The sequence below is a fragment of the Alligator sinensis genome, unplaced genomic scaffold (assembly GCF_000455745.1).
Source record: "Alligator sinensis unplaced genomic scaffold, ASM45574v1 scaffold81_2, whole genome shotgun sequence".
Classification (NCBI taxonomy): Eukaryota; Metazoa; Chordata; order Crocodylia; family Alligatoridae; genus Alligator; species Alligator sinensis.
Window position 1 is genome coordinate 106,531 of NW_005842912.1, and position 17,039 is coordinate 123,569.

Here is a 17,039-nt window from a genome sequence, read left to right on the forward strand (position 1 = left end):
CAGAATCTTACGCTCATTGAGGGTATCACACATAGATTCTTTAATGAGTTTTTGCAGGATTTTCCATGGATGGAGGTTAGGCCAATTGACCTATAGTTGCCCAGGTCCTCCTTCTTCCCCTTCTTGAAGACGAGCACAATATTGGCCTTCTTCCAAGCCTCAGGACTCTCCCCTGTGTGCCACAATTTCTGAAAGAGTTTTGCCAGGGGTTCCACAATGACCTCAGCCAGCTCCATCAGCACTCTTGGGTGAAGTCTATTTGGTCCTGCTGACTTATAAGTGTTTAGCTTTTCTAGTTGGTTTTGCACCAGCTCAGCATCCACAGTGGGAAGGCTATCATTCCCACCATGCCCCCTGTGATCCTTATCTCACTTGTCTTTCCCCTTGGTCTGGTGAAATTCCGAAGCAAAATATGCATTCAGGAATTCAGTTTTTTCCCCCTGAGTATCCATTACCAGCTGTCCCGAGGTGTTAAGCAGTGGCCCCATGCTTCCATTTGTTTTCCTTCTGCTCCCTACATACCTAAAGAAGGATTTCTTATTGTCCCTGACTCCCTTGGCTAACAAACTCAATTGCCGCCTTAGCTTTCCTAATCACTTCCCTACAAGTGTGGACCACTGTCATATAGTCCTCCTTGAGGACTGTCCCTAGCTTCCACTGTGTGTACACCACTTTTTTCTTTTTCAAGAGGACTGCAATGTCCCTATTGAGCCAGGAGGGCTTGTCAGCCCTTCTGCTACATTCCCCCTTCATGGGAATGGTTCTGTTCTGGAAGAACAGGCAGGGTAGAAGAGGAGGAGAAGTTGTACTTTATGTAAAGAGCTATATGATTGCTCAGAGCTCTAGTATGAAGCTGGAGATAGGTCTATTGAAAGTCTCTGGGTTAGTGTCAGAGGGGATAGCAACAAGGGTGATGTGGTCTATAGCAGACACCCACCACAACAAGATCAAGATGATGTGGTAAATGAGGCTTTCTTTAAACAGCAAATGGAAGTTTCCCGATCACAGGCCCTGGTTCTCATGGGGGACTTCAATCACCCTGACATCTGCTGTGAGGGCAATACAGCAGTCAACAAGCAATTGAGGAAGTTTTGGAGGGTGCTGGGCACAACTTCCTGGTGCAAGCATTAGAGAAGCAAGCTAAGGGTCATGCTCTTCTTGACCTGCTGCTCACAAAGAGGGAGGAATTGGTGAGGAATGTAGTAGTAGATGGCAACTTGGGCAGTTCATGATCCCAAGGAAAGAGAGTAGCAGAGTATGGACTCTGGACTTGAGAAAAGCAGACTTCGATTCACTGAGGGAACGGATGGGCAGGATCCCATGGGAGGCCAGTTTGAAGAGGAAAGGAGTCCAGGAGAGCTGGCTGTACCTTACTGAAGATGCAGAAACCTTACTGAGGACACAGGAATGAACCATCCCAATGCACTGGAAGACTAGCAAGTATGGCAGAAGACCGGCTTGGCTTAGCAGGGAACTCTTCAGTGAGCAAAACATAAAAAGGAAGTTTAGAGGTACTGCTCTCCTAAACTTGGTCTTGGCCAAAGGAGATGATCTGATGTGTGGCTTGGACATTGAGGGTAGCCTGGGTGACAGTGACCATGAGCTCATCAGATTCACTGCCTGCCACAAGGCTGACAAATCAACTAGCAGGATTGAAGTCCTGGACTTCAAAAATGCTGACTTTGGCAGGCTCAAGGCATTAGTAGGGGAGGTGATGTGGGACCAGGGATGGAAGGCGAATGGGGTACACGAAGAGTGGTCATTCCTCAAGGACACGATCCTTGGAGCACAAAAGAAATTACACAAAATATGCATTATAACTTTGGGTCTGATTCCTTTCATGCCTTTAACTGAATGTGTGGCCAGAGCTCCCAGCCTCCAAACTACACTGGAGCCCTTCAAGACTTCCATGTGCTCAGAGGCTGGGAGTGCCCATCAGCTGATCAGGGCCCCAGCTAGGGGAGCCCACCATGCACTCCCCTACTCAGAAGTCTCAGTCAGCTGACTACAACTCCCAACTGGGGCAGCACAGGAAGTCAAACTTGCTTCTTGCCAATACAGGTGCTCCTGCTGCACCTACAAATATGACGCAGTGGGATCTAATGGTCAATTCCACAACTGCATCTCCTGCCATACACACGTGGCATGGCAGGAAGTACAACTGTTGGGATCATGCATCAGATCCCACTACACCTTTAAATTAATGTCTGTCAGGGGCCTTAAGCAGAGTTTCAGGCTATATATGATAAACAGTTTGGGCTGAAAATATGGAAAAAATATAGGTAATAAGATACTTTCAAAACACAGTTTTATTTTTTAAGGCTTAATTCACAGAGGAACTTAGGTGACACTCATAAACACAAGGAGGAATAAGAGGAAGTTGTACTTTTGTACCCTATAACCCAGTGGTTAGGACACTTACTGGGATACAAGATTAAATTCTTCTGTATTTGCTTTGAAACAGTAGCTCGATCTCCCACCTCCCCAAAGTGCCTCAACCACTAGATATAAAGATGTGACCATCACCTCCTTCTCCTCTTCTGTTTTGTGAATAAAATCCATCCCCTTGTGGCCCTGTGGGATATTCTGAGGTGAGGGCCTTTCATTCTCTGTTGAAGCTGTTCCACTTTGTATTCACTGAAGCATGAACTAGCACACCGTCTGGTGAGAACTTTTTAACTGGCAACTGGCCCAGTCTCTCTATCCCAATGCAGTGTTTCTTTCAACAGTCTGTCTACTGAAGAGGTAGTACTTTTTGAGAAAAACTATTTAAAAGTTACTTGCTTACTGCTCTTTGCACCTGTGGTGTGACAAGCAATGGGAAAGAGGACTGAGAATTTGTCTAAGCAGTAGTAAGTATTTTACATACAGAAAACAGAACGGTCCTGCTTAAGTAATTTATGGGGCACACTGCAGTCTGTACTGTCCAACTTCCTAGATAATGAAGTACTAATAGGTGGGTGAGTGCCTACAGTTCAGAATGTCTAATCATTTTCTCAACAACATCACTATTTGTAAAACTTAGGACATCTTCTGAAAGTGCATGAGTGTGCTTCTAAAGGATCACCTTATCTATAGCCTGTAGTGGAGACACCTTTCACCTCTATAACCACCTGCAATTCAAGGGAGGCTACCTACTTTTTTCAGGGGACATTGTTGGCAGAGGCTCAGGATGCCTTTTTATTTCTGGAGATATGAAATGATCTTCGCCTTCACAGCAGGAAAGCATCACATGGTTGCAAGGGTAGCCCAAGTTTGGGTTGGACTCACAGGTTTTCCCTTCACTTCTTACTCTCAGTCCTAGAGAGCAACAATCACAACATTGCTGTAAAAAAATGAAAGAGAGAGAGAGAAGGAGACTATTAGTCACTTATCTTTTTTGTGCAATGCATCATAGAGAGATGGAGAATGAGGACTGATCCTTAAGAAGGAGGTGATCAGAAAATATGCTTAGGATTTAGTCAGTTACAAAAATAAGTGTTTCACTCCTTATTCTGGATCCAGCAAAAACAGTTGAAGATGGGACAGCTATTAAAAGCCTAGTAGTAGCACAAACTTCAGTTACAGAGCACGTGGAAACCAAAGGTGAATCCTGTAGAAGCAATTCCACATAGCTACCACACTGATATTCATATATTTTGATATACTGTAGGCTAGATTTGGGAACATCTGCTGGTTCTTTGAGGCAATGTAAAACAAATTTAGAAAATCTTAACCATAAAGCAGTTGTGCTCCATTTGAAATTGTCTAGCTGTCAGATAAATTTTTAAAAACCGCATAGGTAGTCTCCAATACCATGGCTGGGAGAGCAGGTTACCATTTCACTGGCTTCTCATTTGATGTGCGATTATCCCTGATTTATGAGAAAACTGTAGTAGCAAAAATAAATGAAAAGGTGATTTTTTTGACATCTTGTGCCATCTCAGTAAATTGGATATCAAATATCAGTGTGCTCACTGCACATACATACTTATGTTTTCCATGGCTGAGGGAAATTACCATTCCATGAAAAGTTCAAATAACGCAAATTCAGCTGCTTATTAATTATGCATAATAAATACATGCTTTCCCTGCTTTTCAGCAAGTCTTACACACTAGCAAACACACTGCCCTATCCTGACAGGCAATCAGTTCACCTTTTTCATATTTTGCTATGGACTACAGCAACGTGATAGACCTAGGCACGAAGCTTTCAGCATTTGAAACATTCTAACAAGTAGGGCTGGGCAAAGCTTCAGTCACCGATTCGATTCGGAAAGCAGTCGGCCCAATTCGGTGGATGAATCTCTGAATCCGAATTGAATCAGGAGACCCATTAATCTCAGGCATAGACACAGCTTTATATGCTTTTTCTATATACCTTGAGATACCAGGCACCGCTCATGAATGCTGACATGGTGGGGAAGATGAAGCATCCCACAGGAGCATTGGGGGGTCCTCAGCATGCTCAGCAGCAGACCCAGAAGCGGACCAGAAGCACTTCTGGTCCACTTCCAGGTCTGTTGCAGAGCATACGGGATATGCTCCTCCCCACTCCCCCAGCTTGGCGACTGGTGCCTCCTGGGTCTGGGGGGGTACCCGGGTTCCCCCCACCATCCAATCACAGAGCTGTTGGTTGTGGGAGGGGGGGTCCTCTATGCACTTGGTAGTGGACCTGGAAGTGGACTGGAACTACTCCCTGTGCTTCTGTGAGACACCATCCATCTGCCCCACCATCTCAGCATTCACAAGCCGTGCCCGGTACCTCGAGGTATGTAGAAAAAACAAAATCTGTGTCTATGGCCAAATCACTGATTCTCCAAATCAGAATCAAATCTTCAGATTTGACCAAAAAGAATCGGGACAGTGATCTGAATCAGTGAATTGAATCACTGTCCCCTGAATCAGGCCAAATCCGAATCGAATACGGCCTGCTTTGCACACCCCTACTAACTAGTACAATACATTACAACCTAGGCTACTGGGAGCACATGAAGCCTGTTGTCTGGTCCAATTTTAGCATGGTTAGGTCTGGTAACACCTTACATATAATTCACATTTTAAAAACAAGATTTCAAATAGGAATCCATAGTGTCAAAAGCACTTTGTTGTGAGCTTTATGAGTTCTTTGCAACAGAAGGATTGTTCCTTAACTTGTTTGTAGTCAAGAAACAAGTGAAAATGAAGAGCTGGCATTTTCTAAGGGTGCCTTGAGTCTAAGAAGGTTGAGAACCACTGATCTGGACCTTACATGAGTCAGTGACATGGTAAAAAGGGCAATCCCTAATACTCTGTATGAGCAACAATAACAATGTTAGTTCCTGCACTCTGCTTAAGAAAATAGATACTGTTCCCTCCAAACATTCATTGCCCAAAAGTGCCCTTCCATTTGTATTCCTTAATCTCCCTAAACACCAGCCAACAGAATTGATGATTGCAAAAAGTAGGGGCTGGTAACAGTGTGTTTGTTGGACAATTTGCTTTTCCTTTCCCTCCCTGTGTGTATCTAAAGAGATTGCAGACTGTGTGCTTCCTCTGAATACTGGAGAGAGAGAGAAAGTGAATTGAGCCTTTGTGGGGCACATGCCTCAGGGTGTCACCTATAGAGATGGGGAAGTCAGAAGGGGGAAGACTGCACTGCCATTTACTCAAGGCCACGTGCAATTTTCATAGTCAGGCCATGAAAGTGCATCAGACAAGAAATACTAACCCCTAAATGTGTTTCAAGAGCACTTACTGAGCACCAATCAAGTTTATGCATAATGGGTAACTAATCAAGCAAAGATGTGGAGGAGCTACAACTCCCTGCTCCATAGACCACAAGGGGATTGTATGTAAATGAAGATACCCACCATGGATTTGAATATTAATAAATGCCCTCGCACCCTAATAATTGCATTTAGAGGGCTGCAGCCAAAAGTCAATAGTTAGAAAATAATTGATAGAGCTCAGAGTTTCTCTTCTCAACAGAAGGAAAAGAAGAGCAGATAAACTGCTGACAGTTTCACTACTAGTGTGACTCAGTGTGCCCAGTTATCATTTCTACCTTGCAAACCCTTTAGAACTGCCCATCTAAATTAAGTAAAATAAAATTAGTCTCGTTACTAACAAGCCAGGCCTCACCTGCATAAGCCAAGTTAAACTGGCTCCAATTGCAACTGTCAGCAAAAAGTCCAATAATTGAATGGGGACAAAAACTGAACTAAATTTTCACATCCAGAGCTGGTTCTGCCAAGCCAGTCAAAACCATGGCAAGAGTTTTCTTACAGAGTGGTGCTCTGCCCAGTCACATTTCATCACTGTCAATTTTGGACTTTTCACCAACTCTAAACCAGTTAGAGTGGCTTCCTTCTAGTGTGAACAAGGCTTTAATGTTTCCATAGAATGAAGAGGATCTTGGCTTTTGAGTCTTTCCAAACGACCCACAGGATGAAATGTATGGAACACGTTTTTTCCTTTATTTGAAAGATGAAGGATGGAGTCACTTCTTTCTGTATTTAAACCTTTAGTTATAAGGAGTCTAGGTATTTCTCTGTGTTCATTCTACTGCAGCAGTTCCCAAACTGTGGTACCAGAGGTACACAAATGACCCGAGTGGTACACAGAAGGCCAGGGGGAGGTGCACACACACACACACACACACACACGCGCGCGCACACACACACACACACACACACACACACACACACACACACACACAGAGCCACAGCCTGCTGCACATGGCCAGGAATGCACGGCTGTGTGTGAAGCAGCACCCAACAGGTAAGTATGTTAGGGGGAAGGGATGTGGGGGAGAGGAGGTTGTGCAGATTGAGACCCCCATGGTAAGGGAGGGATTGGGGCAGGGGCAAATGAGGCCCCAGGGTGGGCGGTGAGATAGTCAGAACCCAGACAGCTCATCCAAGGGTGCAGCAGGCTCCTGCCACCGCATGCACCCCGGGGGAGGAATGGGGGGCACATGCCCCCCAGATTTGTTAATGGGATGGAGGCGAGCTGCCCACTGCATGCTGGGCTCTGCACCCCACTGCCACTGCCTTGGGAGCCATGTGCAATGCCATGTGCCTTCTGCATTCCCTGCCTTCCTGGGGCCCAGAGGAACAGCATGGCATCTTGTGTGGCTCCTGAGGCAATGATAGCAGGGTGCAGAGCCCAGTTGGCATGCCACTGCTCCCCGGGTAGTTTCTCCTCTGGGGCCAGCCTGCCCCATCCCCACAGCAGGGCCAGCACAAAAAGATGTGGCCCCTCCTGTGGCAGCCTGAGCCTTTCCAGGCTCAGAAGGCCTGGAAGGCACATGACGTTGTGAGCAGCTCTGGATGCAGTGGGGTGCAGAGCTAAGCATGCGGTGCGCAGTGGCAACCTGCCTCTGCCCCATGCACAAATCCAGGGGGCACACCCCCATGCCTCCTCCAAGGGTGTGCACAATGGCAAGAAGCCATGCCCCCTCCGCCCCCCCATGCCCCTGGGTGATCCTCCCGTGGCTCCGTCCCATGACCCACCCCAGCCCCAGGGTCCCATTCACCCTAGCCCTGCCCCTGTCCCACTCCCTCCCTCGATCTGCCCCCCCCTCCCCTCTCCCAACTCCTTTTCCCCCCTCCACCCCCCATGCCTCCTCCAAGGGTGTGCACAATGGCAAGAAGCCATGCCCCCTCCGCCCCCCCATGCCCCTGGATGAGCCTCCCGTGGCTCCGTCCCATGACCCACCCCAGCCCCAGGGTCCCATTCACCCTACCCCTGCCCCTGTCCCACTCCCTCCCTCGATCTGCCCCCCCCTCCCCTCTCCCAACTCCTTTTCCCCCCTCCACAGACTTACCTGCTGGGCTGTGTGTGTGTGTGTCTGTGTGTGTCCATGTCTGTGTGTCTGTTTGTCACTCCCAGGCCACAGCACCCTCAGCCCTGCTGCTGCCCCTCACTCCTGATTCACAGTACCCCGCATCCTGCCAGGGCGTGCAGGGACACCTCCTCCCTGGGCTCCAAACCCCATACACACACACCTACAGCCCCACACCAGACATCCGAATACCGTGTTCTGTCAAGCAAGCTTACCCCTCCCACTAAACACACCTCCAGACATCCCGAAAAGTATCTCTGAACAGGTAATCACCATCTTTTTTCCAATTTATAATTATTTTATATGACTACTGTAATTGATAAAACATTGTTTTATGATTACTAAAGGTTTTGATGTTGTTTTAATAAATAGTCTGTTACCCACATGTATGAAAAATTTGCTGTTGGTACTTAAGGCTGTACCGTTTTAAACTGATGGTACGCAATCTGTCAGAATTTGGGAACTGCTGTTCTACTGCCTAAGCTTATAATGTGGGAACAGGCACAAACTAGATAATAGTGCTTTACAGGAGAGACTGGCAGCAGAAACCTAAAAGTAGCACTTCTGACCTATTTCAGAAACTAAATTATTCCCTTAGATACAAAAGCTTCATTCATTCCTTTCTATGTTTCTGAAGGCAGAATTTTGTCCCCCATAAAATATTTGAAAACTAAATTATCCATTGAAATGTTAAGGTAATTAAAATATACACTATAAGCTAGGTACACCTTCCTTGCCCATGAATAAAATTATCCTCAGGAATCTCTGATGTAGCAGAGCAGACAGAGATAATAATGTTTCCTGCTTAGACAACTGAAGTTACACCTGAGCCTAGGTATGCCTACATAAATCATACTAAGCTTTTAATGAGTACAATCTAAGGAAACCAGCATAACAAGTAAAAGGCCAAGTCTTCAACTGATGAAACCTGGTGTAAACTTAAATTACTTCAATACAGCTGGTCTGATTTAAACAAACTAAAATTGTGGTACTGATTTTTAACGTGAACCACCAGTTAATAGCCTTTCTTATGGATGAGGTAAAGTTCTCTAGTCATCTAAATATTTATTTCCCTAATCAAAAGCTTGTTTAACTGCTAAATTAAACTGAAATTTAACATTGTACCTAAGCAGACAAGTTGTTTAGTCATGGGCTTCTGCAGTTATATCATTGAGTCGGCTTTCTCCCATAATTTTCTAAAACCTACTATGCTATAACTATAAAACAAACCTGGATTTCTCAATTTTTCTAAATAGGGAATGCAGCAATAAAAACAGCAAGTTTCATCTTAAAAATGCAGACACAGACAACACAAATGACCATTATTACAAAGTTTCAAAGCACTGAATAAGCCCATCAGGCACAATTGAGCCTAAATGTAATACTTAGCTAAGGGTTATTTCCATGCCTTACTCAGGAAACTTTACAATTAACTAAGCTACATAGAACAAATATAAAAGCATGTTATAAATGCGCAAAACTGAAAAACAAGCTTTGCAGTAGTACAACAGGGCCTTGCCTTATAAGAAGATCCTCCACAGGTATCACTTTCGTCAGGTCCACACAAAACTCCTTCCTTGGCTGCAATCATGCCAGTAACACAGCTGTTTTCTTTTAAGTATGAGACACAACATTGCTTCTGAGCAATTCTGCAAAATGACAGAACAGGTCAGGCATTGGCTGGCATTCAAAAGACAGTGCCCATCAGGCTATATGAAAGAACAGGCAGTGAGAATGAATGTTATTGGAGTTGGGAAGACATACACATAGAAGAAAGAAGAATTAAGGAGCGTAAATTAGGTGAAATCCTGTCCCTACTGACAAAAGGAATTTTTCCATTGATCTTACTGCAGCCAGGATTTCATCCATTATATTCTACTTCATTTATGTTGGAAAACATGGTAAGACTCAAGAAATCCAGCCTGTTTATCTTGTCAAAGAGACGGTCTGATTTGATATCAGTCTATAAAAGTCTACCAGAGGAACCAAAATTTGAAAAGAAAGGACCTTTCAGTCCAGCAGACCAGAGGACTAACAAGAGCCTTTGACTAGAAGTTCAAATTCAGACTTGAAAGAAGATGCATGTTTTAATAATGAGGATAGTTATCTATCGAATCTTACACCTTATCAAGGCCTGTTACAGATTCTGGCACTTTTAAAAATCAAGCTGAATTTTCTTTTTTAAAGGCTATGTAAGAGATAAGTTTAAAGGATTACAATACTGCCTTTTGACCTCAGCGTATGAATCTGTCCATCAGTATTTAGCAAAACCATTAAGAATACAAATATGTATCTGTTGTATACTCATTTTGCAGTGATGTGGGAAAAGCACGGAAAAGACTTACTTTTTCCATACAGAACCACTCATTGGTGATAGTTAATTCTGGTACTAGTTACAGGTTATAATTCAAGTAGCCATCCTTAAAATGGTAGACCCAAGGGATGTAGCCTCCATCAACCCCAACCCCTAGCCTTATAAATATGTGCTGATTATAAGGCCTGGTGCTTTTTAACAACCAGTGGCTAAAAGCCAATTGGCTGTCCTTCACAGACATCAATTTCAAAGCAAAAAACTGTTGACAATTAGATATGTATAATTATTTCAATAAAAATGGTCTCCCAGGAAGCCAAGGCCCTTTCTTTTCTAAGCCAAAAAAGTTTCCAGATTGGGTTTTTTTCCCTTGATGCTTGGAAAAATAATTGGAAGGAGAGGTTGTACAGTTCAGTTCAAACTAACATGTGGCAATGGGACAATAACTTAGTTATGAGCAGTACACAGTTCATGTCAAAGGACACCTAGGTCAGTCTGAAGTTAACGCTACATGCTGGACACTATGAATGTGGTCACTAATTTTACAATGGTTTCCCCCCTTTTTGTGCTTTTTTTCCTAAGGACATTTTTTTTCTATTTCCAGTAAGAATTGCCAACTACAAAAACACAGTTGTTTATTTTAAATGTGAATTGCTCATTGTAATGAGGTGCATGACTCAGGGGCTGAAGCCCAGCTGCAGGGGTTTAGAGAGAGGAGTTTGCCTGCTTAGGAGCCTGGGGATCCCCCTAGGGGGAAGCTAAAGGCTCCTCAGGAGGGTAGCAAGGGTAGAGAGGAGGCGGGTAAGCACTGAGCTAGGAGTTTGCCCCTCTCCCAAGGTCTGGAGAAAGACTAAGTTTTGCTTTTGTTATTGCTTTTGTATGTTACTGCTTGACTTGTTTGCTTTGGGATCAAGCATTCTCCCTGTAAAATAAATGGAGTGGAACTGAGAACTGACTCGACTTTATGAGCAAATTGGCTCCTGGTTGGGCTAAAGGAGGGACCACCTGTTACACAAATATCCAACTGTCTTTAATGGCCACTAATTTAATTTTTATTGACATCACAAGGCATTTGAAATGTCTGGCAAAAATTAAAGTCATTGATGATTATTAAGGCTCTTCAAAAGAGGACAGAAAAACCAAGACTGGATGGAATATTGTTTTTTTGGATGCCAAGCACCAACAATCCAAAACCTATTAGCTGTTATTAAGACTGCAGTCTCCATGGATTCAGAATACTGTGGAAGGTTACACTTTGGTGTGAGAAATTCCTTTCTCCTACAGAACATACAAAGGAAATACATTTTTCTAGGTGGTATAATTTGTTTATACTTGTAACTTTAAGATGTCAAAGGGACTGTTCCACTGAATCATGCTGAGCCCAAACCATTTAGACTACATACTTTTGTTTCCAGTCCAAAACATGCTCTAGGCAGGCCAGGTAACCAGACTATTGCTTCAAATGGAGCTGAGGTTCTATCTACACCAAAAAAAAGTTTCATGCTCATACAACATCAATTTATTAATCTGTTGGAACCAACATAGACATACTGCAGTTGTACAAAGCAGGACTGAGACCAGGGCAACTTAATGCAGTAATATGCTCAAGTATATCCCTACATTGTTTGGGTAATGTGCATCTCATTTAGTGGTTTGCATTAGTTTGACTGCACTGATATGGTCATTCCAGTGCTTATGTCCTGGAACTAATCAGAACTCTGCTCTAGTAATCATTTCTTGTTAATTAATCTCTGTTCTCAACAGAACAAGTACATCTATAACATTAAATGAGAAAAATCAAAACTGGCTAAAACATTCTAAATATTTTAGATGATTTATTTTGCTAGATGATATTGCAAGGGTTGGATGGAGGGTGAAACAGAATAAGAAATGACACTGTAGTTTGCAGGGGAGAGGGTTAATTAGTGGCTTCTGGACATAATGAAAAAAAACCTCACCAGACCCCTGGCACAGCTAAGCAGCCTGTTTGAGCAGGATGTTTCACTTCACACATCATTCACAACTTACTGTACAAATCCAGAAAGTTATGCAAACTTTATACTAATCCTAAAGAATATATAAAGGCTAGGGTTAGTGTATAAAAGTAATCTCTATTACCATATTTGCCATTCTCCATCAACAGCAGTTGTTTCATCATAAGCCAAACAAAGTAATGCCTGGCAGATGCATTCATAGGACATGTCCAAGGAAAACTCAGGTGCTGCAGGAAGTTATTTCAGTGATTTAGTTAGCAGCAATCTCACCTTTAAGTCTGTTCTGCTCTAATGCCTCAGGATAGTACACACATTTCTGGGCATTCTTGGATGGTTTCAGTTGGCACAAACTGGTACACTTCCAAGTTCTGTGGATTTCAATATAGCTACACTGATTTAGTTCTGGCTCTAATCTTCAGATGTGATGTAAGAAATCAAGTGTTTCTTTGGTCACTTGCAAAAGTCTAGGTGTTAATACCTTGTTATTCTAGAAAAAACAGTTGTTAACCAAGACAGTTTATTTCCATTCTATACCATATGATTACCAAAAGAGCTTAGTTACTTGCATGTTTGCAGGTAGTTAATTAATCAGTTACTTGTCAGTATTTTGCCAAAGCATATAGTGCATCAAAATACATATACCTGCATTATGCAGGTGGAAACATGTTTTAATATCTCCTAAAAGGGATAATGGATTTCCTGTTTATGTTTTCCTATTGCACATATCACCAATTTACAGAGAGAGTTCTGAACCATTAAAGCCTGTGAGCAGGTGTAATGAGAGTGAGCTTGTAGATGCACGAGCATAGAGATCCTTTGATTGTAGTCTCTGTTCATGTAAGTCTCATGAGATCAGTTTAGTGTGATACACTGGGATTTAGCATTTAGGACTAAATTCAGCCTTGCCATATGCAGCTAGAACTCATTAATGGATTACTGGATTTCCACCTGTATACAAGCCCAGGGCTAAAATTGCCCTTATGTTTTCCAGTTCATGTATTTGAGATGTGCAAATTACACTGCACTAAAATTCAGACTGGTTTTTAAATGTACATCCAGTGGATTACAATAACATATTTCTTCTTGATCTATCCCAGCATCAGTTCAGAACCAAGACCAGCACCTTAAAATGCTGAAACAGCATTTAAAGGAAGTCATTCGGTTTGCATTATTGTATTTGACATTCATTATTATTTTATTTCCAGTTCTGTCTAAAGCCCCTTTTTCAGGCTCAAATGGTTGAGGTGGTATTACATGGAGTTTGTGTAACAGGGAGAACATGTTAGTCTACTCTTTTCTTTGTAACTAGGCTATATTGGGGTTAGACTTCAACAGCTTCATGCACTTACTCTATAAATTCCCTTGGATACCCTATGAATCCCAGTGAATGAGTGCCAGAACCTGACTTTTGGATTAATTGTCAAGTTTGCCAACTAATGAAGAGGAAAATGATTTAATATTTGTCAAACAGAGCTGTGAGGAATACTTATCTACTCTGTCCTACCAGACTGAACTCCACAGATCTTGGAAGCAAAATGTGTTTCGTTCTGGTACCATAGTAAGAAGAAATCTTTACAAAGCATAAGTTTATATTAGATTCCATGCAGTTTTTAAGAAAAATTCTCCCCATTCTCTCCTGACCCACTGATAGTTAGCCAACAATACAATCTGGAGAATGGACCAATTCCCAGTTTCCTGGGAGGTGGACAATTCATGCAGCCTTTTGACTTACATACCTGCAAATATCTCCATCAGTCCCACTTATGGGGATTTCCATGCATTCCCCATTGTCTATAGCCCACTGTTGTCCAGCTGCACAGCAAGTTTCAATTAAGTCCTTGGTGGAACCTGAATAAATTATAGACAAGGAATGGTTTTGTGAGGAGCAGGTTTTTGTTTTTAACTGAAAATAGGCTACAAATAAGAACATTTTAAAGATCTTGTTGCGTCTTTGCACAGCTTGAAAAATCATTTGGTTTTTCAGCATGTAGAAAGCTACAGTGAAACAGCAGACTTCATTCTAAAGATAAAATAGTATAGTTAGTTTTCTGAGCTGAGCTGACCCACTACACTTAAAACAGAAGCTTGGACTTGGATCTATTTTCTTATGTTTTTAAAGATCTAAAGCTATCAGTTTTAAAGCACCCAAGATTTAACCAAAGGCTAGGCTTAAACATGCCACTGAAAAGCTAAACTCTTGGCAGTGATCATTCCAGAGTTATACCACAGTAAACAAAATAAAGTGCAAACACTTGCTTTTAGTGGTTCTGCATAAAAATGCATCTCCATTATCAAACAAAAATATTTACTAGTATTTGTATACAAGGTATATGTAGAGTTTATGTGATGGATATTTAGGGAGGATAGAAACACGTAATCTCCAAGCAGATTTAGGTTCTGACTCGTTCAATAAGTAATATAGATGTATTACACTAGCAAGGAAAGCATAAAGAATCTTGTGGTAACACCCCCTATTCCTGGACTGAAAACACAAAGAAAATGGTGAAGCTACCCTTATAGAAGATGGCTTGACATAGTGGAAAACATTACTTTTTTATGGAAACAAAGATGACAAAGGAAGTTTTAAATGAAGAAAAAGTAATTTTTTTAAGTAAATCCATTTAAGACCACAATAAACATCAGCTTCATCTTATTTATTCCATACAGGCTTATCTGTGGCCGAAATGCTGAATTGTAATGAGGAATCCGCTTATTAGTTGGGCTGACTAACATGTTAGAAAGATTATTAAAATTCATGAGCATAAACTCTCCATTACAAATATACATCAGCACATGCATGCCTCAGGGTGGTTGTGTTCCTCCGACATTAAAAATAGGGCTGAAGTTTAATGTACAAGTGATAACAAACTTTTTTTGTCATGGTCTCCCAGTGCTTACAGGATTCAACAAAGGTTTTGTCTGGAAGATTTGGACTGATGCAGTGCTAAGCAATTGTTTCCATAAAATGGATTAAACCAGTGGTTCTCAACCTTTTTTGTACCAGGACCCATTAGTAAACACTGATGGCCAGTACTGACCCAGTAAATAGTTTAGGTAGACAACACAAGTATTTTGCCCCCAAAATACTTATTACACACTATAAGTTAAAGCAGCTCAACAGTCTTAATTTTAAAGGCAGAAATCAATATCAATAGGAACACATTAAGAGCAATATCAACATGTGGCCTCCCATTACTCCCAAGTGACATTCATCATTGTGCAACTTGAAAAAAGATCGTAAACTGATCTGCTGGTACCCCTCACTCCTAAACTGCAGTCCTCTGGCCCTGCTGGTGACCCTCATTTCTAAGCTGCTGCCCCCAGTGTGTGGGGCCAGGGGATGAGTATATGGAGCAGGGGCACATGTGTGTGGGGCATGGGGAGGCACATGTTCCCCTGGATATGTGTGCTTACAGCAGGCACAGGGCTGTGGCTTGGCTGGACCAGCAAAGGCTGGTGATGGCACTGCCCACCACCTCCCCTCCTCTCTGGGGTAATGGCCTGAGGGGAGTGGTGGCAGTGGCTGGACCATGGCAGCAGGGAAGAATCAGGGCCCAGCGTATAAGCAGCTGGCAGCAGGAGGAAATAAGGGCAGCATGCCTCCCCCCGTCTGTTATTCCTGATGGTGCTGGCAGTGTGGCTGAAGGGAGTCCTGACAATGGCAGCTGCAGCAATGAGTCTCACTGCTCTATTCCACCCTCCTGGCACCTGCCTGCTGGGCCTTGGAGGTGGATTCTGCCCATGCCATTCCAGCCAGATTGCAGTCCCATACCTTCTGTGGGTGCACAAATCTGGGACCAGCGCATGCCCCCCTATGACCTCCCGACATGTCGTCTGTCCGCCCGATGCATTCTCTCTACCCTCTACTTACCTGTAGGGAGCTGCTCTCCATACTGCCTGGCTGCCTAATTGCCTTCCTCCTGCTCCCCCCAGCTCCAAGTACCCTCTTGCAGACTGGAACTCTGTTTGCCTGCAAGGGGAAAACCTATGGTCTCCTATATTTTTCTCCTTTAAAGGAGAAAATCTGTTTTTTCCACATTGTTCCATGGCAAACGGGAAATCCAGATTCCTTTTTTTTTTTTTTTTTTTAGTGTGCACAGTGTTAACATATGATGAAGCACAAGCAGCATCTATTTTTTTCAAAAATGTATGCAAAATACGGCAGACAAGGTTCCTTGGGTGAATTTGATATCTTTTATTAGACCAACCCAAATAGTTGGAGAATAGTTATTAAGCAAGCTTTCGAGTTCAAAAACCCTTTGTCAGGCTAAGGAAGTGTCAGCAGTTGGTGGGTGCTCTTCCTGGATGGAATGAAAAGTAAAGAAGCCAGGGGCTGGGCTGGGGAGTCAGTTGCCAGGCAGATTATAATGTATCAAAAATCCAATGTCTATGTTTAGTCCATGATCTCTAGTATCCAGGAGGTTGATGAAATGGAGATCATAGGCTCATCTCTGGGAAGTGTTGTGTAAGTTTCCCTTGAGGATCAGGACTGAGAGATTGGAGAGAGAGTGGCCCTCCTGTGAGAAATGTGCCCCCACCGGTAATTGGGTATTTCTGTCTTTGATAGATTTCCGGTGTGCGTTCATTCTGGTGCACAGTTGTTGTTTGGTCTCTCCTATGTATTTTACATCAGGGCATTTGGTGCATTGGATGAGATATATTACATTTCTGGAGGTGTAGCTGTAAGATCCTGGGATGCGAGACGATCCCAGCGAGAGGAAAAAGAGGGAAAGGGGCCAGGAGGCTTCCTTGGCTAACCAGAGAAATCCAGGGCAGCCTAAGGGTCAAAACGGGAGCACATAAAAAGTGGAAACAGGGAGAGATCACCAAAGATGAATATACCTCCTCTGCTTGTGCTTGTAGGGAGGCAGTTAGACGGGCCAAAGCTGCCATGGAGCTGAGGATGGCAACCCAAGTAAAAGACAAC

The 17,039-nt window shown here is 43.1% G+C and overlaps 1 protein-coding gene across 1 annotated transcript in view; it reads right to left on the bottom strand.

Moving 5' to 3' along the window:
* Positions 1-17,039, bottom strand: part of LOC102367906 (fibulin-2) — a 179,829-nt gene that overhangs the window by 53,846 nt on the left and 108,944 nt on the right. The window contains 3 exon segments of the mRNA XM_025192321.1: positions 3,139-3,325; positions 9,327-9,456; positions 13,849-13,960. Of these exon segments, the coding sequence (XP_025048106.1) occupies positions 3,139-3,325; positions 9,327-9,456; positions 13,849-13,960 (429 nt within the window).